The 26,809-nt window shown below is 42.0% G+C and overlaps 1 protein-coding gene across 3 annotated transcripts in view; it reads right to left on the bottom strand.

The window, feature by feature from the left end:
• Positions 1–5,307: 5,307 nt before the first annotated feature.
• The window catches only part of LOC133646489 (uncharacterized), an 80,605-nt gene continuing 59,103 nt past the window's right edge, over positions 5,308–26,809 (bottom strand). For all 3 annotated transcript variants that reach the window (XM_062041898.1, XM_062041899.1, XM_062041903.1), the window contains one exon: positions 5,308–5,799. In XM_062041898.1, coding sequence (XP_061897882.1) covers positions 5,788–5,799 — 12 coding nt within the window. In that variant the 3' untranslated portion in view covers positions 5,308–5,787. The remainder of the gene's footprint in view (positions 5,800–26,809) is intronic.

Genomic DNA, 26,809 nt, shown 5'->3' with positions numbered 1-26,809 from the left:
CGATAATATTGTAAACATGAAAGTTGCCTCAGTGGTTGTGTATTTTTCTGCCACATTTTGCTGCCTTATTACCAGTTGAGCATCATCTAAATGTCACAGCCAAGCATTCAAATGGCATCTACTATACACGAATCCGGCAAATTGCAGCTGATACATCTGCAAGAATACAAGATTATATCATGCAAATAAAGGCCAGAATCTTTTTGTAATGTTTCCCTGATAACATTTTGTATCCATGTAATACTTACCGTATTTTCAGGATGATAAGCTGCTACTTTTTCCAACGCTTTGCACCCTACGGCTTATGAAACGGTGCGGCTAATTAATAAATTTTTCTTTGCTAATGGCCATATTGTTTTGTATTCAACAAATAGTTTTCATAAAACACAGAGACACTGAAAAGGTGTGGTATTGTTTGTGCTATGGCGCCATATTTTGAATGAGTTTACTTACTGCAGGTGCTGTGGGTTGACAATGTACTTCCTGTTTCATGCCGTAAATATATTTGTCCATTGTGTATTTGTTTGAAAGGATTCTTCATTCATCAATACAAGCAACGTTTGTAAGTTTTACAATATAACTAAAACAATTCTTACTCACTAAACCCTCCCATGTCTGTAGGAGTGTTTTCATGCATATTTGTTTGTGGTATCATAATGTAAAGAAGCGAGCGTTGTTAGCATTAGCCTATATGCTAACACATTTAGGAGTGTCTGTGTTAGTATTATTAACTTACAATGGCATTATTTTTGTATTTTTTCAATTTTGTAAATTCACCAAAACGTTACCGTGGAGTAATTAAGTCTGTTTAGCTGTTGGAGAGCTAGATTCTGCAGCTAGTGGGTCCATGACGATGACTTCTGTTTTGTTTGATCAGCCGTTTTACTGCCGTGTTACAGGCACCATATGGAAACAATTAAGGTTTGTAAAAAAACATTTACAAAACCTTTTGTACCGGTATATATCTGTGGATTATAGTCCTGTGCGGCTAATATATGTAAAAATATATTTTTTCCTAAAATTTGTGGGTGCAGCTCAAATACCGGTGCACTCTTTTTCTAGGTTGCATATGACGTCACTGCCTTTTTTCTTCTTTGCGGCTTAATTCAGATGATGGTCAAGCAGCTTGAGTGTAGCATTAAAACAAGTGAGAGTGAGTGCAGAGTTTAAGCACAAAATGCGGTATTGCTGTTCTGTTTTTGGGTGTTCTAATCGTTCAAATAGAGAGATAGGAAAGAGCTTTCATATAGTCCCGTAAGAAGTCCTTCACAAAGGTAATAAAGTCAGGGAAAAATGAAAGTGCGTCAAAAGAAATGGCTCTAAAAAATATCACTGCCATCAACTTGTGGAATACAATGGGACTATACTTGTGTCTGCAGTGATCACTTTGTAAAATGTTTGTTTGAACATTTGTTTTGTTTGAGAAACTTTGTTTTTCTCTACTATATTAGTAGTGTTTGTGAGCAGAATTAAAGAAAAAAAAAGGGCACTATCAAAAACGTATCAAAACATGTATTGGTATGTCAGACTTAGCCTTGTCTTGGTTTAACTCCTATCTTACTGACAGGATGCAGTGCGTTTCCCATAATTTTGTGACCTCGGAGTATGTTAAGGTAACGTGCGGAGTTCCACAGGGTTCGGTTCTTGGCCCTGCACTCTTTAGTATTTACATGCTGCCGCTCGGTGACATCATACGCAAATACAGTGTTAGCTTTCACTGTTATGCTGATGACACCCAACTCTACATGCCCCTAAAGCTGACCAACACGCCGGATTGTAGTCAGCTGGAGGCGTGTCTTAATGAAATTAAACAATGGATGTCCACTAACTTTTTGCAACTCAAAGCTAAGAAAACGGAAATGCTGATTATCGGTCCTGCTAGACACCGACACCTATTTAATAATACCTTAACATTTGACAACCAAACAATTACACAAGGCGACTCGGTAAAGAATCTCGGTATTATCTTCGACCGAACTCTCTCGTTTAAGTCACACATTAAGAGTGTTACTAAAACAGCCTTCTTTCATCTCTGTAATATTGCTAAAATTCATTCCATTTTGTCCACCAGTGAGGCTGAGATCATTATTCAAGCGTTCGTTACGTCTCGTCTCGATTACTGTAATGTAACGTATTATTTTCGGGTCTCCCTATGTCTAGCAATAAAGAGATTACAGTTGGTACAAAATGCAGCTGCAAGACTTTTGATAAGAACAAGAAAGTTTGATCATATTAAGCCAGGGGCTGGATGTCCACCCAAAGATATGTTGTCTGTGCACAATTATTTTGATCCAGAATGTTTGCACTTGCAAGATTTTTTTTGCTTACAACTTGTTGTTACTGTATTAGAATTACACAGTAAATACTGAAGGAATCAAAATAGTTGAAAAGCAAAATTGTTAATTTCCTGTTATTACTGTAATGGTAATATAAGGCATTTAGACCACAGGTTTTAAATTCAAGGCCCACAGGCAACACCTGGTCAGTAGAGATGGGTGATATGGACTATCACAATATCCTGCCATTTATGGTGAAAACAATTAAAGTGAAGATAAAAAACACCCATAGATCTCCACCTTTTTGACTATGAGTCTGTCAGTGCGTCCAGTCTTCAGAGCCCCCAAAACACTACTCTAAAATAACACTAAGGCTATTAAACTACATCAATTACGTTTAAGTGGCACACCTATACTGCAAAGCTGTAGTAGTGTGATTTATTGTAGTAGTGTAATTTGCCTATCACAGTAAGTAATTTTTCTATCAGCAATATTATAGACATTATTATTATGAGTTTTGTATTACAAATCAATCAGATAGTGTTATGATGCAACTTCAGTGTGAACTCTCCCGCTTATGACACTTATCATAAGCGTCATCATTATTTACCAATAAAGACGATTACAAAATAAATTGCGGTACCCAGAGAATAAAGGACCATCGCCCCTACGCAGGCAAGCCGGCCAGCGGCGGCACCCTCAGATCCGGGCACACCGTGCCACCCAGCAGGCCAGCAGCAGGCCATAGAAAGACGCGCCCAACAGAGGACAAGGCATGGGAGAAGCAGGAGACAGCCAGCCACCAAGCCAGCGAGAGACAATACCTCACGCGGGCAGAAACATATACATATACATATATGCATGTGTTTGTGTGTATATATATATACATACATACATATATATATATATACACTACAGTTCAAAAGTTTGGGGTCACCCAAACAATTTTGTGGAATAGCCTTCATTTCTAAGAACAAGAATAGACTGTCGAGTTTCAGATGAAAGTTCTCTTTTTCTGGCCATTTTGAGCGTTTAATTGACCCCACAAATGTGATACTCCAGAAACTCAATCTGCTCAAAGGAAGGTCAGTTTTGTAGCTTCTGTAACGAGCTAAACTGTTTTCAGATGTGTGAACATGATTGCACAAGGGTTTTCTAATCATCAATTAGCCTTCTGAGCCAATGAGCAAACACATTGTACCATTAGAACACTGGAGTGATAGTTGCTGGAAATGGGCCTCTATACACCTATGTAGATATTGCACCAAAACCCAGACATTTGCAGCTAGAATAGTCATTTACCACATTAGCAATGTACAGAGTGCATTTCTTTAAAGTTAAGACCAGTTTAAAGTTATCTTCATTGAAAAGTACAGTGCTTTTCCTTAAAAAATAAGGATATTTCAATGTGACCCCAAACTTTTGAACGGTAGTATATATATATATATATATATATATATATATATATATATATATATATATATATATATATATATATATATATATATATATATATATATATATATATACCTGCATATATACACACACATGCACACATACTGTATATATACACTTATATATATACCCCCAAATTTGCAATAATGCACGTATATGAACAGTAGCCTAATGGCACTCCAGACAACCGCCTGGAACCTGGACGTTCCTCTCAGTCACATGATTGCAACCCAGCAATAGCCTTGAAAATACGGTAATATTTCTCCCTGTTACCTTTTCCCCTCCTCTTCCTTTCAAAGCCCTGAACAGTCTACTCATGTGTTGGTTGTTATTTGATCAGCAATAAAAGGTATCATCTTTGTGAATAACTGTTGTCTCATCACATTCAAATATTAATTTAACCTGTCAAAATCAGAATCAGAATCGTTTTTATTGCCAAGTATTTTCACACACACACAAGGAATTTGTCTAGGTGTGTTTGGTGCAAAAACAGCTAACATCAATCAATCAATCAAAGTTTACTTATATAGCCCTTAATCACAAATGTATCAAAGGGCTGCATAAGCCACAACGACATCCTCGGCTCAAATCCCACATCAGGGCAAGAAAAAACTCAACCAAATGGGAACAACGAGAAACCTTGGAAGGGACCGCAGATGTGGGGATGCCGAGTGGATACAGATAATAATATGAGAGTCCAGTCCATAGTGGGGTCAGCAGGGGATCCTCTTGCATGGAGACACGTCGGGGCGCAGAGACGTCACCGACTGATGCATAAAGAGTGGTCACCCTGGGTACCGACTTCATGTGCAAGTCCAGTCCAATGGGAGACCAGCAGGGGATCATCTTGAATGGAGACAAGTCAGCAGTGCAGAGACGTCACTAGCTGATGCACAGAGGAGTGGTCCATCCTTGGTCTTGACTTTGAACTGCTAGCGCGTCATCCGTGGAGGCTGATCTGTGTTCACCTGATAACCTCTCCAGGCAAGAGAGGGGGGCAGAGCAGAAAAGAGAGACAGCAGATCAACTGGTCGAAAAAGGGGTCTATTTAAAAGCTAGAGTACACAAATGCGTTTTAACATGGGACTTAAATGCTTTTACTGAGGTAGCATCTCTAACTGTTACCGGTAGGGCATTCCAGAATACTAAACTCTGGGAATCACTAACAAGCCAGAGTTCTTTGAACGCAGATTTCTGACCGGGACATATGGTACAATACAATCAGCAAGATAGGATGGAGCTAGACCGTTTAGTATTTTATACATGAGTAGTAAAACCTTAAAGTCACATCTTAAATGCGCAGGAAGCCAGTGCAGGTGAGCCAGTATAGGCCTAATATGATCAAACTTTCTTGTTCTTGTCAACATAAGAAACATATGGAATAAGGCCAAGATAGCAAGAATTAAGTAAAACAAATATATAGATAGATGATAGATAGATGTTGGCAGCACTTGGCAATGTAAAGTATAATTAAAAAACATGTCAAATATATACATGTCAAATACAAACATATATCCATAAAATATAAGGCACTAAGCCTTAGTATTGGAAACTGCAAAAATGTGCTGTGCCAGAAAAATCAACCTCCAGCTGTATGAGTTTTGTCCTTGCAATGAGAATGCAGTGAATGCAATACTAAACAGGCAGTCTAATCATCCATCAACAGGCCTTATCATTGCTCTTCTTTGACTTTGGCCAAATTGCATGCAAAGGTGACACATTTCAACATCTCTTGTGACATTGCACTGATGTGCTCCTCTCTATTCGCCACCTTGTCCAAATTAATTATCGTAAAACCCACAATTCCCGGTCAGTTCAAGGTTCACAAAAATAAGGCGTGCAGATTTTTAAAGGGAAGCTATACTGAGTTGTGTCACTTCTGACTTATAAATAGTGTTACAATGTAGGATACTTGTGTTAAACAATGCCGAATCATCAAATCATAAGGTTCATGGATTTTGGCGTGAGCTTGCAGAGCATTGTGGATGCCATTGTTCACTGGGTTTTTGCAAGCTGGTTACGTCGTGTCATCGCAGTGAAGTGATGACACAAGCTCTTAGCTTGTGAGCTATGAGAAAACACAAGAAAAAGTAGGATAACATTATTTTCTTCAAATTTTGGCTTGTGCATAATAACACTGAAGTGCGACACTCACTGACATAAGTTCTGCTAAAAGTAGCTTTTGTTTTGCAATCGATTGAGGAGGTGTGCAGGTGTACCTAATTTTGCGACCGGGTGAATGTTCATGAAGTTTATTTTTGACCATTTCTGAAAATGAAATAGCGGTGACAACTTCAAGATATATATTCAAACAGGGTACATTTTCAAAAGATAAATTATGAAACTTTTGGAGAGGATGGGGTGTGGTTTCATTTGCAATCTGGGAACGCCATCACAATCAACAATCTTGCAGATAGACTCAAAAAACTGGTTACAAAAGGGATTAGGAGGCGCAATGTTTACACCAAAGCATATCCGATACATTATCTAGACCACAAGGCTGTTTTTAAAATGTAGATTAGAATTATCAATATTAATTTATCTTACTTAGAGGATAGTCGTAAAGAATCCAAGCTTTTTATGAAATCTTAAAAAGTAAAAGTGCTTATATCTTGAACCAAAATTGTTGATGTTTAATCACAAAATTTTTCAAAAGCTAACATGTAGAACACAGGATATACAGTGGGCAACAGCGAGAAGGTCCTGGGTTAGATTATTTCTGTGGGTAGTTTGCATGTTCTCCCTGTGACTGTGTGGGTTCCCCCCGGTTACTCCGGCTTCCTCCCACCTCCAAAGACATGCACCTATCTGCATAGGCCCTGCGATGAGGTGGCGACTTGTCCAGGGCAAATACCCTGCCTTCCGCCCGAGTGTAGCTGGGTTAGGTTTCAACCCCTCATGAATACTTCCGTTGCCGTCATGACGTCACGCGCATACGTCATCATACATAGACGTTTCCAACCGGAAGTTTAGCGGGAAATTTAAAATTGCACTTTATAAGTTAACCCGGCCGTATTGGCATGTGTTGCAATGTTAAGATTTCATCATTGATATATAAACTATCAGACTGCGTGGTCGGTAGTAGTGGGTTTCAGTAGGCCTTTAAATTGTCTTTATATTCCAGCGAGTTAATCCGTTTTTTGGGGGGGGATTGAGGGGATTATTATGATGAGTTCAAGAGTCTTATGGCCTGAGGGAAGAAGCTGTTACAGAACCTAGAGGTTCTGCTACCGAGGCTGCCGAACCTCTTTCTAGAGTCCAGCAGTGAAAACAGACCTTGGCAGGGGTGGAAGGAGTCTTTGCAGATTTTCTGATCCCTGGTCAGGCAGCTGCTTTTTTGCGATTTCCTGGATGGGAGGAAGAGGAGTCCTGATGATCTTTTCCGCTGTCCTCACCACTTTTTGCAGAGTCTTCCAGTCTGAGGCACTGCAGGCTCCAGTCCAGACAAAGATGCTGTTGGTCAGTAGGCTCTCTATAGTGCCTCTATAGAATGTGGTGAAAATGGGGGGAGGGGGCTAGCTAGACGCAAAAAGTGCATGCGCTGCTGAGCTATTTTTACAAGAGGCTGTGTAGGGACCAGGTCATATTGTCAGTTATCTGCATTCCCAGGAACTTGGTGCTGCTTACGAACTCCACCGCTGTGCCGTTGATGAGGAGTGGAGTGTGGCTGAAATGGTGCCTCCTGAAGTCGACGATGATCTCCTTGGTCTTGTCGACGTTCAGGACCATGTTGTTGGTTCTGCACCAGTCAACCAGATGTTTCACCTCCTCCCTGTAGTCCATGTCGTTGTTGTCACGGGTGAGGCCCACTACTGTTTTGTTGTCCGCATACTTCATAATGTGGTTAGTAGTGGACCTGGCTCAGCAGTCATAGGTCATAAGTGTGAACAGCAGCAGACACAGGACGCAGCCCTGGGGGGAGCCGGTGCTGGAGGTGTTGTTGCCCACGCTCACAGACTGGGGTGCGGCTGTGAGGAAGTCAAGCAGCCAGTTGCATAGGGGGGTGCTGAATCCAAGGGGGGCCAGTTTGCTCACCAAGGGACGGCGTGGCGTAGTGGGTAGAGCAACCGTGCCAGAAACCTGAGGGTTGCAGGTTCGCTCCCCGCCTCTTACCATCCAAAAATCGCTTCCGTTGTGTCCTTGGGCAGGACACTTCACCCTTTGCCCCCGGTGCCGCTCACACCGGTGAAATGAATGATGAATGAATGGTAGGTGGTGGTCGGAGGGGCCGTAGGCGCAAACTGGCAGCCTCGCTTCCGTCAGTCTACCCCAGGGCAGCTGTGGCTACAAATGTAGCTTACCACCACCAGGTGTGAATGAATGATGGGTTCCCACTTCTCTGTGAGCGCTTTGAGTATCTAACAATAGAAAAGCGCGATATAAATCTAATCCATTATTATTATTATTATTATGTGCTGCGGGATAATTGTGTCGAATGCCGAGCTGAAGTCCAGAAACAACATCCGCACGTGTGTGTCCTTTCCTTCCAGATGTTTTAAGCTCAGGTGGAGTGCAGTGGAACCCTATTAACTACATAACATTTTGCCATCCAATGAGGCCACAGTAATATGATACTTGACCAGTTAAGGGGGGCTTCAGGGGATTGAGAATGGTTTATGACCCAAAAGGGGGCGTGGCCTAAATATGCCACCTGGTAAAGTGGGGTAGCGGAAATGTCGTCACACACAGTGGGCATGGCCTATGGTCGCCAAGCCTTGTGTCCTCTCAGCTAGCGAGGCAGAGTCAGGGGGCGGCGACGCATTGACGCCGCTGCAGCTGGCGAGGCGGGCGACTGCAGAATTACCAACTTCATGGCCGACGAGGAGGCGGACGTGAGGTTCTGGGCATTGCTGCTGAATGCTGGGAGGGCGTCCATGAAAAGCCCACATTCATGGTCGCTGAGGAGGATGACCAGAGCGAGGATGGCTTCTCAGCTGCCGTGAAGGTCCACGTCCGGGTCCTGGGCGTTGCTGCCAATGATGCAGAGTGTCCATGGAACGGCCACACTCTTGGCCGATGAGGAGGCGTGTGGGCGCCGGACGGACACCTTTTCAGCAGGCAAGGAGGGCGAGCGCTTACGCAGCAGGCAACTGGGTTCTATTAATGCCGATGGGAATGTGTGAATGACGGATAACGCTCACCAAAATAATCTATCATTTTTAGAAAAAATAACATTAGAAGAACTCGTAAATGAGACAAAACAAACAACATGTTTACTTGACCCACTTCCTGGGAAAATTATCAAAGAGCTGTTTGTAATATTAGGGCCATCAGTGCTAAACATTATTAACTTATCAATTTGTTGTGGTGTTGTTCCTCTAGCATTCAAAACAGTGGCTATTCATCCTCTGCTCAAAAGACCTAACCTCGATCCTGACCTCTTGGTTAACTATCGGCTGGTGTGCCACCTTCACTTTATCTCAAAAATCCTCGAAAAAAATTGTTGCACAGCAGCTAAATGAACACTTAGTGTTTAACAATCTGTGTGAACCCTTTCAGTCCAGTTTCAGGGCAAATCACTCGACTGAGACAGTTCTCGCAAAAATGACTAATGATCTATTGCTAATTATGGATGCTGATGCGTCATCCATGTTACTGCTACTTGATCTTAGCGCTGCTTTCGATGTATCAAAACACTTATTGGTATGTCAGACTTAGCCTTTTCTAGCTTTAACTCTTATTTTACTGAAAGGATGCAGTGCGTCTTCCATAACAATGTGACCTTGGAGTATGTTAAAGTAACGTGTAGAGTTCCACAGGGTTTGGTTCTTGGCCCTACACTCTTCAGCATTTATATGCTACCGCTAGGTGATATCTTACTCAAATACGGTGTTAGCTTTCACTGTTATGCTGATGACAGCCAACTTTACATGCATCTGAAGCTGACCAACATGCCAGAATGTAGTCACCTGGAGGTGTGTCTAAATGAAATCAAACAATGTATGTCCAGTAACTCCACATGTGCGGTCCCTTCCAAGGTTTCTCATTATTCCCATTGGGTTGTGTGACGGAGTGGCTTCTACACGCGCACACACACACACACACAAACACACACACACACTGCACTAGAGATACGCACACACATTCACTCCGCTGACCGAGTCTTTCATTCAACCCGCCAGAGCATGGAGGGCGCACATTTAAAGTCTCTTCCTATCCTCAGTATCTATAACCGACAATTGTGGTCAAACAAAAGTATTCTCAACTCGCCTGGTAATTTTCACGGTCGCCGGAGTCAAACTGAGCTGACGTCATCGCGCACATTTTAAAGCGTCATTGTGGGGCGCATTTCAGTGATGTCACTATTTTTTTTTTCATTTATATAAAAATATTATTTACAAAAATTACATTTTGTAATATTTTTATTTGTTTTCATTAATTCTGAAAGAATCAGATTAAAAGTTGATTTAGACTAGATTTTGCTTAATTGAAGATTTTGTGTTTTTTATGCTCTGGAGGAGGGGCCAGGAATATAAAAAGAGGCCTTTGCCTGGCATTGAGGGGTGTTGGGTTGGAGCTAGTGGTTGTCAGCAGAAGAGGAGAATTGTTTGGGATTTTGTCTACTTTTACAAAGAAGGTAGTAGACTTTAAGTGTCACCCAGGAAATTAAGTACTGTTTATTTTTGTAAATATTTCTGCTAAACACTTTTGGGATTTTTTCTGTACACTTTCACCATGTTTTCCAATTTTCCGCCTAATTCTTCCCACTTTTGGAGAAAAAAAAACAAAACACTTTTTTAAAATTATTTCTTTTGACTTGCCATTTTTCACTCTAATTGTGGGGATTGAGTGAGTTTTTTCTTGCCCGGATGTGGGATCAGAGCTGATGTTGTTGTAGTTTGTGAAGCCCTTTGAGGCATTTGTGATTAAGGGCTATATAAATTAACTTTGATTGATTGATTTTCGGGTTTAAATTGGATGACAAAAATGACCAAGTTGTCGAATTATGTCCTCATCTTTCTACAATCAAAGTGACAAGCAATAATTATGATCTAGAATAAACATTTCTCGAGCTCTGAGGTGAATAAGCAGCTCACCAGCTGATGTAAATATAGCAGAACAAGCTAGTTAGCTATCAGTGATCATGGCGCCACTAAAAATAGTGTGTCTGCGTTATAATAACAATATCACTAATACTTGGTTAATATTCAGATCATGAAATGTAAATGTAGTATTGTTGATGGTTTTGAAATGGTTATTTAGAGGGCTTTATGGGCAGGATAGACGACCTCCCATTGACTCCATTTAAGCAGACTTTTATTTACAAGTTAATCAAAATTTAAAAAAATAGTGCAGTTCTTCTTTAACTGTGAACAACACTGTATTTTCTTAACAGCTTCACATTGTTCTAAACAATGTCCAGTTGATTCACTCGACAGTATCCCTGTAAACAAAGTGGAGCACCTGCACAATATCGAAACCGTTCCACCATTGGGACATTAAATGTGTCCAAGAGGAAATATATGTCTGACAGACAAATCAAATTGGGGGTTAATTCAATTCTCTGTCTGCATGCTGGGAAGATCTGGCTCGGCTTGCTGCTGGGATGATGCTGCTCCTCGTTTATCTGATCTCATCTGCTGCTACAGTTTTGTTTGCTGCTTGTGTAAATGAGATATGTCTTACGTAAGCACTGACACCCAAACAGCGGCACAATATCGTTCAGGGTGATGGGTTCACGTGGGGTCTCTTCCAAAAAAAGCCTACTTGCAGTTCACAAGCTCCTCGCTCAATGAGAAGGGTGAACTGTATATAGCATTTCTCACTTTTTTCCCCTACAGTCACACATGCATTTATATCACTGCAGCAGCCATGCAACAACGGGGTCAACACAGGTCTTGATGAATTACGTTCTGTAAAGCTCTGAGGGGAGGGGGGGAAACAATGTGCTAAGTATGCCAAGTCTTTCTCTTTGTTAAGAAATGACTTCTAGCAAGTGTGATTACTTGGCTGAATGAAGCAGCACAATAGATTTTCCCAGCGGAAGTAACACTGTGAACTAAGACAAATGTGTGAGCAAAAGCAAAGTGCGGAACAAAGTGTTAAATAACATGTGCAAAAATACAGTAGACTTTCAAAACATAAGGAGAAACTAGTGGGAGAGTAACCTGGTCAATATTTCCACAGGTTTTACATGCATTAGGCATTAAATTGATGTGATCTATTATAACCTATTTGTACTTTTTTGTTTTTAAGATGAAACTTGTCACAGTTTTATTTTATTTTATAACTTGTATTTGCGCCCCTTAACCACCATATGTTACCTAAAAACCATGAAGATGATTATCAGAGCTTTGATGAGAGTAAATAAGTAAAACTGCCATTAAACCACTAAAGTACAATGCAAAATATATTGGGCAGTTACTATATCAGTGTCTGTTATTATTGTCATATACATGTATATCAAGGTCAAGGTTTATTTAATGGCACCCAGAGGTAAAATAGTTGTGCAAACATTTGTATATATATTGGGGTTGTACGGTATACCGGTATTTGTATAGTACCACGATACTAATGAATCATACCGCCTCTGAAAAGTACCGCAGAGGAGCAAGTTCCGCAGTGCACAATCACAGAATACTTATACAAACAGACAATGTGTGTAGACAGAAAGGGGAGAACAGACGCATTTTGGCTTAAAAACTAACAATAAAGGTGAAGCTATAACACCAGAAGAGGTGCTATAAGACAGCGGCTAAAGTCCAGCCCCAGTCGGCAGTGTTTTAGGTACTTTTAAATCACTAATCCTCGCCTCCATGGCCACAAATAAAGTATGTTTCTTACAAGTATCATCCCTGCAGGACGAGGAATAACTAAACATGCTTCACGACACACCATAGCTCACCGGCGTCAAAATGTAATCAAACGCCATGGGTGGATCTACACCTAACATCTACTGTAATGATACCAAGTACAGTAGCGTATCTAGTCGATACTACTATGATTACGTCGATATTTTTAAGCATCACAACATCTTCTTTCGTTTTTTAAATTTAGATTATGTTTATAAACTCAGGAAATATGTCCCCGGACACATGGGGACTTTGAATATGACTAATGTATGATCCTGCAATGACTTGGTATCGTATTGATACCCACATTCGTGGTATCATCCAAAACTAATGTAAAGTATCAAACAACAGAAGAACAAGTGATTGTTACATTTTAACAGAAGTGTAGATAGAACATGCTAAAAGAGAAAGTACGCAGATATTAACAGTAAATGAACAAGTAGATTAATAATACATTTTCTACCACTTGTCCTTAATAATTTTGACAAAATAATAGAATGGATCAGCTGCATTCGGGCGGAAGGCGGGGTACACCCTTGACAAGTCGCCACCTCATCACAGGGCCAACACAGATAGACAGACAACATTCACACTCACATTCACACACTAGGGCCGATTTAGTGTTGCCAATCAACCTATCCCCAGGTGCAAGTCTCAATAATCAAAAATTTTAATAATTAAATGTAATTTTATATTAAATGATTGAATGATATGTAATAACAAATGTTTTTAGTTTAAATTATAAGTCATTAATTACACATTAAAGTCATTATTTAAAGATGTTTGTCCTTTGTAACTGAGCTACTGTGTGGAACAATTTCCCTTGTGTATCAATAAAATTTATCTATGTCTATGTCTATGTATTTATTGATGTAGGTTGTTCCATTATCGCACTGTACATACCAAATATCAACAATATAATTTGCCCAAATGGCTGAAGAAGACCAGTAAAAAAAATTATTTCATTGAACAAACAATATTGCATATGCTTTTGATAAGAACAAAGTCAAAGAGTATGATAGAATAGCCTGTGTTAATGTTTTAAATGACAGAATGACATAATCTAGGTCTACTTGTATGGAACTGAAAACCTTCAGCAGCATATATTACAATAGTCCGAAATCAGATAAGGATATAGATCCAGATACAAATGTTTTCTTTCACTCAAGGAATAATTGTTTTTACGAACAATTAAGCGGAAACATTAAAATAGACAACAAACTGTTGATTATGCATTTAAACAGCAGAAGTTTGTATGCTAACTACAACAATGTGAAAAATTTTTTTGAGCAATTTAATGCCATCCATCCATCCATTTTCTACCGCTTGTCCCTTTTGGGGTCGCGGGGGGTGCCGGAGCCTATCTCAGCTGCATTTGGGCGGAAGGCGGGGTACACCCTGGACAAGCCGCCACCTCAGAAACATGGATGGATGCTAAAAAAGGAATGGATTTTGAACCAGAAGGATATGAACTAAATTATATCAACAGAACCAACAAGAACGGAGGGGGAATAGCTGTGTACGTGATGAAGAACCTAAACTACAAAGTGGTAAAAAATATGTCACTAGCTATTGATAATAACTTAGAATGCATTACCATTGAAATATGTCAAGAAAAAAGCAAAAACGTACTGATCAGTTGTATACATAGATCACCAAAGTCAAACATTAATACGTTTGAGAACTGGATCAAGGCAACTTTTACTGACATCAGTGAAAAAATAACCTTCTTATGTGGATACTTCAACATTGACCTCTTGAACCCTAACAAACAAAAGCCCATAGATGACTTTATTGACACAATGTATAGCCTGAGTGTATATCCTAAAATCACAAGGCCAAGCAGAATCTCAGGACACAGCGCAACTCTTATTGACAAGGTGGAGGAACAATTAAACACTCTCAGACAACCAATATGGATACAGAACCAACATCTCAACATCAATGGTATTAATCAAAATAACGGAAGAGATTACCAATGCAATAGATAGTAAAACATGTGTTGCTGCAGTGTTTATGGATTTAACAAAAGTATTTGACACAATTAATCACAGCATCTTAATAAACAAAATAGAAAGGTATGGAATCAGAGGGTTGGTTTTGAACTGGATAAGAAGTTACTTAACCAACAGGAAGAAATACCTGAAGATAGGTGAACAGACTTCTACAGAGCTGAACATATCTTGTGGTGTACCTCAGGGATCAATCCTCGGTCCAAAATTGTTCAATCTCTATACAAACAACATTTGCAAAGTTACAAAGGACTTAAAGTTACTAATATTTGCAGATGATACAACTGCATTTTGTTGAGGAGAGAATACACAGAAGATAATACAAATAATAACATGAACAAATTAAAAAGATGGTTTGACAAAAACAGACTATTTTTGAATCTCAGTAAAACTAAAATAATGCTATTTGGTAACAGGAGAACGGACAGTCAAACACAAATACAAATAGATGGAGTAAATATTGAAAGGGTAAAAGAAAACACATTTTTGGGTGTAATAATAGATGATAAAATGAATTGGAAATCTCATGTAAAAAATATACAACATAAAGTAGCAAGAAACACGTCAATAATGAATAAAGCAAAAATCAAAAATCACTTCATATTCTCTACTGCTCACTAGTGTTACCATATCTGAGTTATTGTGCAGATGTGGGGAAACAACTACAAATGTGCGCTTCATTCACTAACAGTGTTATTAAAAACATCAATTAGCCTAATACATAATGTTGGATATAGAGAACATACAAATCCTTTATTTATTAAATCACAGTTATTGAAATTCAACAATTTGGTGCATTTGCAAACAGCTAAAATTATGTATGAAGCAAACTATAACCTGTTACCCAAGAATGTACAACAATTCTTCTCAACAAAAGAGGAGAAATATAACCTTAGAGGGAAATGTAATTTAAAACATTCGTATGCTCGTACAACACTTAAAACCTTTAGCATATCAGTATGCAGAATTAAATTATGTAACGGATAACCAAAGAAATCAAACAAAGCACCAATATGATTCAGTTTAAGAGACTTTTCAAACTACAAGTGTTCACAAAGTGAACATCTTGAACCCTTTTTTTTTTCTTTTTTTATTGAGACAAAGATTATTTATGTATTTAATATTTGTTTGCTTACTATGGTATATTATTTATTAATTTGTTCACTGTTCTGTTACAGAGAACAAGGGAATTGGATACATTTGCTATGGTATGAAAAGGGGTAGGATTAAATAAGCTCTGCTTCTTCCTACTCCTTTTCGGACGTGCTGTAATGAAACAACTGGAATTGTGTGATGCATTACATTGTATCGTATGCATGTTCGAAATAAACTGAAACTGAACTGAACTGAACTCTAGAATGTGTCACCTATTATTCTACTATGGTCTGACACAGACCTTGGGAAAGGACACCCGTAATGATGACAAAGGTTTTTGTTAGGATGTCTTGGTGACAGTGAGCAATCATTTCCGGCCACGCAAAATGGAACAGGTAAGTGAAATAAAAGATTTGAAACTGAAGGATGGTGACTATTTCGCTCATGGAGACGCAATGGTATTTGTGGAAGAAGCGCTGGACTTAATAGAAGGACAAATTTAGCTGAAAAATACAAACTTGCTCTAAAATTCGAAATAATTTCAAATCCTCACGTTGATTACGTCTTAACTGCTGCAAAAATGTGAACATTTACTGTAGTAGCCAGTGAGCTTAAGAAAAGTATTTTGGCTGTGTCCCGCCAAATAACTCAATTAACCTAAAAGTGCATCGCTGACTTAATCGCTTGCTTGTCAAATCGGATATCCGGTCGCATCGGTTTATCTTTCACAACCCTACCCAAAACTAATATGATGTATCTACACAACAAAATAATACATGCTTATTACATTTTAACGTCAAGATTAATGCAATAACGGGTTATTATCCTTTAACGGTACTCATTTTTTTGACAGGCAATTAACACACAGGCGTCCTTTATGACCCTTGGGCCATTCCGTAGCGTGGGAAATGTGGCTGCGTTCACTGGTTAATGTTGAGCAACAAGCAAAAAATAGCGAACAAAAATGGACAAAGAACAAGGAACATAGTGGAAATGTCTGGTCGAAAGCAATGGCAAGTTGTTTTCCTGCTAATGTAACCGGTGGTCTTTTCCTCCGCGTTGTGTGTCTTTAATGGAACACGACCGACACCATGGATTGCTCAGCTGCACTTTACTGACAATACAGAACATACAATTGTCGTCAATAACTTTGTTTCCATCGTCAAGTCCCTCTCCCGTTATCGTGGACAAAAGGGCGTACAACAGTGAAATAAACATACATGACAATACAGAACATACAATTGTCGTCAATAACTTTGTTTCCATCGTCAAGTCCCTACACAAATATAATACAGAAAAAGATAGTGAACTTAAATTCTTAACATGACAATGTTTCTGTCGTCGCATGCACGCCTACCTCTCCCGTTATCGTGGACAAAAGGGAAGTTGGAAGGCGTGTCCAACGCATATAAAAAGACAGGTGTCACAGTAATTATTGCAGTAGGAGGGACAACGAGACAATGGTTCCACATTGACAAAACATTGAACAATATCCAGGTATTTACATGTAACTTACACATTTTGTGTAATTATAACAATAATAAAGCATTATAAATACATTATTTACAAGACATAATTGACCCTGTTACACTCACCCCCCAAGAATTACACAAAAGTCTGGTTTGCAAGAACAGTACGCATGTGTAAACACAATGGCCATGAAAATCACAAATTTGCATTAAACAGCAATATACGCTTCCTATTTAAAGGATAAGAGAACAAGAGACTTGCTTGGCGCCTAGCAAGAACTCATAGTACTCTATAGACAAGGTGAGGTGCCTTATACACCACACATACACAGGCCAAACATTGTGGGTGAGTAGGAAAACATTAGTTTTTCAGAACATTGAGTCCACACAAAGAGCAGCATAAAACAGCTTTCTGGTCATATCTCACACATTAATAACAGTATGGGAGCCTGGCTCGACCCCTAGTATGGACTCAAGTTGAACCATGGACTCTATTAAACGGTAAACGGGTTTAATGACTCTGCCAAACCGTGAGGCAAATTGGTTCCCAGCACCAGATGCTTGAGGTGGACCAACTGGGACTAATTGTAGTGAGGGAGCAGGGAGAGCTATCGGGGGATCCAGAGCAGCAATATGGCCACTGTCTGTAGGGGAGACTACTTCGGCGGACTCTGAACACTGAGGCTCATCAAAGGAAGACTGCTCATGGACCCATGAGGCAGTACGGCCATCATCACAAGCATCAGCACTCAAGAGGGAACCAGCATGGGATGTCCCAACAGTTGCAGCTGCTGTATCCGACACCTCTGACTCACACCCATCAAATACTGCTGTGGCAGGCATGACCACTGGTCCAGCATCATCATCCAAAGCTCCGTCTAACGGCAGGAAGTTAACCTGGAGCAACAGGTTACGGTGAACAACCCGTTCATTCCCCTCTGGATCCTTGATCCGGTAGATGTGCAGGTCGGGTTTTGAGGCCACCACAGTGTGTATAACAGGCAACCACTTGTCAGAAAGTTTACGCTTCCCTTTGACACCTTTGTTTGCCAACAGCACCTGGTCACCAAGTGAAAGAGGCTGACCTTTGACCTTTCTGTTGTACTGGTTGCTCTGATGCTTCTGCTCAGCAGAGCAGTTCTTCTGGGCAAGTGTCATGGCACAATGCAGGTCCTCTAAAAGGGACTTTACGTATATGTTATAGTCACACACAGTCTCATCCCGAAACACATTCTTAAAGAGGAGATCTACCGGCAATCTCGGGGTTCTCCCAAACATCAAATAAAAAGGCGCAAACCCAGTCGTCTCATGCACAGTGCAATTATACACAAAAGTCATTGTCTGGATCATTTGGGGCCATTTCTGCTTGAAGCGAGGGGGCAATGATCTCAACATGTTGCCCAAGGTGCGGTTAAACCGCTCTGTCCCACCGTTTCCCATAGGATGATAGGAGGAAGTGTGAGACTTGTCAACTCCTGACAACATCAAGAGTTCAGCAATCAGTTTGCTTTCAAAATTTGCACCCTGGTCTGAATGAAGGCGCTGGGGGAAGCCGTAAATGCAGAAGAAGCTGTCCCATAATTTCCTAGCAACCCTCTTTGCAGTCTGGTCCTGACAAGGAAAAGCATGTGCCAATTTCGTAAAGTGATCAGTGACTACAAGAACATCCACAGATTTGTTGTGGCTGTCTTCAGCTGTCCAAAAGTCAACACACACAAGCTCTAGGGGAGCAGAGGTCTTGATGCTTTGTAGCGAGGCCCTTGCTGAAGGCTCGGGGGTCTTGCTAAGGACACACCTGCGGCACTGTTTCACGTAACTGCGGACATCTTTCTCCATGTCATACCAGAAAAAGCGGTGGCGAGCTAAAGCAAGAGTGCGGGGCTGACCTTGATGACCAGCTTGGTCATGAACGCCAGACAGTGCGTCTGCCTTCAAGGACTCTGGCACAACAAACTGGTACCTCTTTTTCTTGGTCAAAGGGTCCTTTGTGACTCTATAGAGGATGCCATCCAGAAGTATCAGCCTATCCCACTGTTTCAAGACTCTCAGAGTTGTCTGATTTTCATTACAACGTTCGCGTCTGGAGGGCCTGCGTTTTCTATCAACATAATAAGTAGCTCTTAAGATGACTGGGTCTCTTTGTTGGTGAGACTGAAGGTCAGCAAGTGATAGGGAAGGCAAAGTGTCTTGGCCAGGAGGTTCCAATGTTGTGAGGTGGTCAGCTAGTGAGGTAGCACGCTGGCGAGGAGCACTGTCCCATTCATCCAAAGAAGAAAGGATTGAAGAGACATCTTCTTCAGACATTGAACTTTCAATGGTGTCAATGTGAGGATGACACCTCAGTGATTGTGGCTGGCAAGTGAAGCGGAACGCATCTTGCACACATCCATCACTGACATCACAGACCCGATTCAGCAGCTTAGCATAGGGCTCACCCAGCAGCCGCTCCCTCAAAGGAGTCACGAATGGGTCTCTACTGAGTGTATCTGCCACCACATTCTGCCTGCCAGGGATGTGCTTAATCTCAAAATTATATGGAGCCAACTTGGAGACCCACCGCTGCTCACAGGCATCTAGTTTTGGCTTAGTCAGGATGTGAGTGAGGGGGTTGTTATCCGACCAGACAGTAAACCTGTGACCCTTGAGCCAGTGGCTGAATTTATCACAAACTGCCCATTTAAGGGCTAAGAACTCCAGTCTGTGAGCAGGGTAGTTGACTTGGCTGCGGCTGAGAGTTTTGCTTGCAAAAGCAATGGGTCTCGCTCGTTCTTCGCCATCAGGGACCTGGGACAGGACTGCACCCAGACCATCAAGGGATGCATCGGTGCAGAGGATGAAGGGCCTTTCAAAGTCTGGGTGTGCCAGCACCACACTATTAAGAAGTGCACTCTTCAGATCCTCAAACGCCTTCTCACAAGCAGAAGTCCAGTCCTGAGGAGTCAGTTTTCTGAAAGTGCCTGCTCTTCTCCGCCCAAAAGAGCTCTTGGCACTCCTCTTCTGTCCTGCAGTCAATGTGTAAAGTGGCTTTGCAAGAGAAGAACAGCCAGGGATGAAATGCTGGTAGTATAGCACCATGCCCAGGAAGGACTTGACTTTCCGCTGTGATGGGGTGCAGCCGTCATCCTCCATAAGATCTTTTTTTTCAAAAGCGGAGATGACTTTGACTTTCTCCTGGTCGACTGCAACACCACCGCTGTTCACTACATGACCCAGAAACTTCACGGTCCTACGCAAGAAGTAGCACTTCCTCTGCGCCAGTTTCAGGTTGTTGGCTCTGAGACGCAGGAAGACACTCTCCAGCCGCTTCAGGGCTTCCTCTTCGGATGGAGCAAACACGAGCAGGTCATCCAAATAGCAGAGGAGGCTGGAGAAGTTCAAGTCCCCAACGATGCTGATCATCATCCGCATAAAGGATGCGGGGCTGTTGCACAAGCCCTGGGGAAGTCTGTTGTACTCGTATAGGCCTAAGGGTGTTGTGACGGCCGTATACCGCCTGTCAGACTCATGGAGGGGGACGTTGTAAAACCCCGATGTGAGATCCATGGTACTGAAAAAGGCATTTCCACCAAGGGCGGCAAGACAGTCAGCCTGGTGGGGTAGCGGGTGTGCATCCTTCACGGTCTTGGCGTTAAGCCAGCGGAAGTCCGTGCAGATCCTCAACTCCCCTGACTTCTTCCAGACTAGAACAAGGGGTGAGGCATACTCACTGACTGACTTGCTGATGATTCCTTTAAACTCCATCTCAGACAGCACCTCTCTCAGCTTGTGATAGTGAGCTGGAGGGACACGGCGATAGGGGAGTCTAAAAGGGCGATCATTAGTGAGGTGGATTCGGTGGACAAAATCCTTTGCCTCGCCACAGTCCAGCTTGTCTTTAGAAAATACATCTTCGTAGGTGAGGACCAGTTCAGCAAGTCGCTGTTTCCATTCCTCTGATACTTCACAGCCTTCAAGATCAACATCCGCCAAGCCACAGTCTTTAAGCTGCTGAAGGGGATTAGAGGTGGTACCTGACTTGGAGGCTGGGTCACTTCCCTCACAGGTCTGCTGCATACACACACTCTGTGACAAAGGAAGGTCTTCCATTGCAATACAAGGAAAAACATCTGCTACCTTAGCGTTACGGCGCAGTGTCACAGGTCTCTTTGTTGGGTTCAAGATCTTCATTGGGACCCAACGATCACCCCACATGGGTGTCACGACCCGGCCAACAATGATGTCTCTAGGGGTTGAACGGGAAGAGGTGGGCTCCACAATGACAGTGCTCCCAGGTGACACAGGAGCACTGCTGGGCAGCTTCCCCCATACTAGAGACTCTCCCCGAGGTTCATGAGTGACAGATTGTCTTAGCTTGACTGTACCAACTTTTTCAGGCATTTCAGGACCAGACCAGCGTGTAATGCAGCTGAGTAGTCCAAGAAACTGTTCACAATTGGGGTCAGAAGTATTGGAGCAGACCAGCTGCCAGTACTTATTATCTGACTTCATTGCCTGTATAATGGGTCTTATGACATTGGTCCCAATGATCATCTCATCTTTCTGCCCTGGAACAAGTAAAGTTGGCACAATGAACTTAGACCCATAAACTTCAATTTCCAGGTCATAAATGCACCTGGGTTGTGTCATAAGGCCACCACAGCCAACAAGGACCACCTTCTCCGGCACAGGCCGAGGACTAGGGAGTAGCCCAACAGCTCTAAGCTTTGACTCCGCCTCCACATTTAGCGTGCATGACATGCTACCTGAATCAAGCATCCCTCTTAAAACAGACTGGCCCCCCACAGACACTGGAGCATAAAACAACTCACTAGCTCCTTCCACTCTATGGGAACCCACAACAATCACTGTTTTGTCATCAGAAAGGCTACTACAACAGTTCATATAGGTCAATTGCACATCTTCATTTTCACTGAGGGTGCTACTAGCATCGCCCATGCTACCCCTCTCACTACACAGGCGGGTTAGTTTAAATCAGCATTGGGTGGAAAAGATGGCGGTATAGCCGGGGAATGTGAGGCCTGTGGGCACTCACGCTTCATGTGACCAGGTCTCAAACAGTTGAGGCACAATCTGTAGAGCTTACAGTGTGCATGAGTTGAATGTTCACTGGAAGTACATACTCGACATGCGACTGCCACAGAACTTTGATAGTTTCTGGGTTGACCAGTCTGATGGGTGCCTGACCTTTGGCCTCTTGGTCTTTGATTGTTAGCCAAAGATGCATTGCACAAGGACAGAACCTTATCAAACATGGCCACAACTTGAGCACCAGGGTCGTTAGCTGGTGGGTCAAAAGCGGCCGGCGCCACATTGACAGCAGAAGATGGGTGGAATGGGGAGGTGGACTGATGTGCGACAGCCACAAGTGCATCAGGAGGCTGACTGCAGGAAAGGCCAGGGGAAGGTTGAGGAAAAGAAAGCAACAACTGTTGGCGTGCTACCGAGACAGCCTGCGGCGAAGAATAATCAGTCACTGGGCTTTGATTGTAAGCTGACAAGCCCATCACACATTGAGACTGGGCTGCTGTCGTTCTAACCTTTCTTATATGAGCATCCGGACGCTCCTGAACCTCAGCTGCCGTCCACTGCTCAGGCGTCTTTAGTTGAAACAACAAGGCAAGATGAGGGTCAGGACAGTGGTTAATAAACATCATGACAATTTCAGCACTGGGGTCCTCAACAGATTTGCCCCGCCTATGGAGACACTCATCAGCAGCATCAATGGACTTGTTAAGACGGATCCAGTAGTCCATAGCACTCTCACCAGAATGGGGAATAGTGCAGTAAAAGTCTTTCATAGGCAAGTTAGAATATGATAGCTCACTGAAGTTACCTTTCAAAATGTCAAACACTGCAGTGGGCTGGTCAGCTGTATTCAGTTCAGGGCGGCTGCGCAGCGACACCTTTACAACATCCCTCGCTTTGCCTGTTAGTCTGGACATAATTAGCTCAAACATTTCATGTGGACTGTCACATTTTACTCTATTTAGGTAACATTTAATCATGTCTACCCATTCATGAATTGAGAACACATCAGCATTATCGCCCCTAAAGTAAGGTGGTGCTTTGACGTCAGGCTGCACAACAACTTTCACTTGTGGCGAACCATCATGCCTGGAGGAAGGGCTCACAGCGGTGGACTGAGGCTGAAATGCACTTGGCTGGTGCATCATGCTGATGTTGGCAGAGATGTTGTCTCCTATCTGTTTAGCTAAAGTTGTGATCATCTCTCCAAAAGCATCAACAGATATGACTTGTGTGGGTTCACGCACTGCGTGAGTAACTGGCGTAGAGCTAGAGATGGGGGTCAGTAGCGGGTTAAAAACTGGTTGGTCTATCATGAAGCTAGGACTGCTTGACACCAACCTACCCCTCCCCATTCCAAATGTGACACTATGCCCACGACCAGCCATTGTAGGATTCTCAAATATTATGCAAATATTTCACTATAACAACAAAGAGAAATACCCACGAAGGCAGTATAGCAAAACAAGGGCAATAGTGACACAAGTTCACACATAAAAAAAAAACAACTTCACTATAAAGCCCACTGTAAATAGCCCCTGACAAATAAATACATAGCACAGCACTAGCATGAGAAAAAAAAAATCCCCCCCTGTGCTATTAGGGCGTATCTAGCCTCTCATAAGCCCACACCGATTAATAGATGAACAGAAAATAAAACGCCATCAAAAGGCTTCACTAAACACTCATACAAACAGGCTTGCCCATTCACCACTATTTTCTGCTATGACAGGACTATCTGTCACAAAAATGTTCATAAAATGTACCAGCTGGATATTATAAGTCACCAGCACAAACCTAAACGAGCTTAAATCGCGCGCATACACTTTAAAACAGCGTGATTTGTCAGCACACCTCGCGCGCACACGGGAGCGCGCGCCGTTGTCCTCGGCGACAGGAAGGGAGAGGGAGGGAGGAGCAGCCGAGTGCAGCGGGCGGGAACTCCAGCAGCTTTCCCGGGCACCAGACGAGCGCTGGTCGGCGATGCAACGGGTCGTACGGCACCAAGTGTAACCGGTGGTCTTTTCCTCCGCGTTGTGTGTCTTTAATGGAACACGACCGACACCATGGATTGCTCAGCTGCACTTTACTGACAATACAGAACATACAATTGTCGTCAATAACTTTGTTTCCATCGTCAAGTCCCTCTCCCGTTATCGTGGACTAAAGGGCGTACAACAGTGAAATAAACATACATGACAATACAGAACATACAATTGTCGTCAATAACTTTGTTTCCATCGTCAAGTCCCTACACAAATATAATACAGAAAAAGATAGTGAACTTAAATTCTTAACATGACAATGTTTCTGTCGTCGCATGCACGCCTACCTCTCCCGTTATCGTGGACAAAAGGGAAGTTGGAAGGCGTGTCCAACGCATATAAAAAGACAGGTGTCACAGTAATTATTGCAGTAGGAGGGACAACGAGACAATGGTTCCACATTGACAAAACATTGAACAATATCCAGGTATTTACATGTAACTTACACATTTTGTGTAATTATAACAATAATAAAGCATTATAAATACATTATTTACAAGACATAATTGACCCTGTTACACTAAGACAAGACTACTTTTTGCCGTGAACTGTCTCCACTGGAGCAAATGCCTGCTGCGTGCTTGTGTAATAGTGTGATGTTGTTGCGCTATATTATGAACTAGACAGGGTGTTATATTTTATTTTGAAGTATCGCTTTTATTTTGAAGAACCGGATGTCCGGTGCAGGAAATGTCTTTGCTGTTTTTTCGATTGTTTTACTTCCTCTTCCTTCAATGAGAAGGTAATGGTTCTTCAATGCTCCGTGTTTCTTCATATTGTAAATATTCTTCCTAAACGTTCTAGATACTTTAAAAGTTAACCCAATACTGTTGTGTGTACAAGTGATGTGTTTAAAGTAATTTTTATGCACAATTTCGTTTATTTAGAAGTAGAGCGTCGACTGTGTGAATTGTTTGTTAGTATTTACACGTGGTATTTACCTCACACAGGAGCAGATATCACTCCGCCCGAAAGTTGTGACCTGTGTGTGTGTGTGTGTTTCGTGTTTCCAACGCAGGTATGTGGATTTGTGCATTATTATTATTTTGTGATAAAACGTTTTTGTTAATGTAAGTTAATTTATTATTATTTTTAAAAGAAGGAATGTTTGTTACTTCCTCTTCTTTCGGACTTTTCAATGAGAAGGAGCAGATATCACTCCGCCCGAAAGTTGTGACCTGTGTGTTTCGTGTTTCCAACACAGGTTACCAATAAATACTGAACCGACGGCATGGCGAAGTGTCCTTTATTTAAAAAAACTACACAACGCAGAATGAGACTCACTACACTTGCATTCAGAGAGATTGGAGGAGCTTCACTTCCGTGTTTGGATTATAGTTAAAAGCCTACTGAAATGAATATTTAAACGGGGATAGCAGATCCATTCTATGTGTCATACTTGATCATTTCGCGATATTGCCATAATTTTGCTGAAAGGATTTAGTAGAGAACATCGACGATAAAGTTCGCAACTTTTGGTCGCTGATAAAAAGCCTCACAGGTCACAGGTTGTGGAGCTCCTCACATCTGCACATTGTTTACAATCATGGCCACCAGCAGCGAGAGCGATTCGGACCGAGAAAGCGACGATTTCCGAATTAATTTGAGCAAGGATGAAAGATTCGTGGATGAGGAAAGTGAGAGTGAAGGACTAGAGGGCAGTGGAAGCGATTCAGATAGGGAAGATGCTGTGAGAGGCGGTGGGACCTGATATTCAGCTGGGAATGACTAAAACAGTAAATAAACACAAGACATATATATACTCTATTAGCCACAACACAACCAGGCTTATATTTAATATGCCACAAATTAATCCCATATAACAAATACCTCCCCCCTCCCGTCCATATAACCCGCCAATACAAATCAAACACCCGCACAACACACTCAATCCCACAGCCCAAAGTACCGTTCACCTCCCCAAAGTTCATACAGCACATATATTTCCCCAAAGTTAGGTTCGTGACATGCACATAGCGGCACGCACGTACGGGCAAGCGATCAAATGTTTGGAAGCCGCAGCTGCGAACTCACGGTAGCGCGTATCCAACTCAAAGTCCTCCTGGTAAGAGTCTCTGTTGTCCCATCTCCACAAGCATGCATATCCAACTCAAAGTCCTCCTGGTAAGAGTCTATGTTGTCCCAGTTCTCCACAGGCCAATGGTAAAGCTTGACTGTCATATTTCGGGAATGTAAACAATGAAATACCGGCTACGTGTTTGTGTTGCTGCAGCCGGCAGCTAATACACCGCTTCCCATCTACAGCTTTCTTCTTTACTATCTCCATTGTTCATTAAACAAATTGCAAAAGGTTCACCAACGCAGATGTCCAGAATACTGTGGAATTTTGCGATGAAAACAGACGACTTAATAGCTGGCCACAATGGTGTCCCAAAATGTCCGCTACAATCCGTGACGTCACGCGCAGACGTCATCATATTGAGACGTTTTCAGCAGGATATGTCGCGGGAAATTTAAAATTGCACTTTACTAATCTAACCCGGCCGTATTGGCATGTGTTGCAATGTTAAGATTTCATCATTGATATATAAACTATCAGACTGCGTGGTCGGTAGTCGTGGGTTTCAGTAGGCCTTTAAGGTGCATTAATAACTTCAAATGTAGATTGTTGCTGGAGCT

The sequence above is a fragment of the Entelurus aequoreus genome, linkage group LG03 (genome assembly GCF_033978785.1).
Source record: "Entelurus aequoreus isolate RoL-2023_Sb linkage group LG03, RoL_Eaeq_v1.1, whole genome shotgun sequence".
Taxonomy (NCBI): Eukaryota; Metazoa; Chordata; class Actinopteri; order Syngnathiformes; family Syngnathidae; genus Entelurus; species Entelurus aequoreus.
This window is presented reverse-complemented; position numbering and strand designations above follow the sequence as displayed.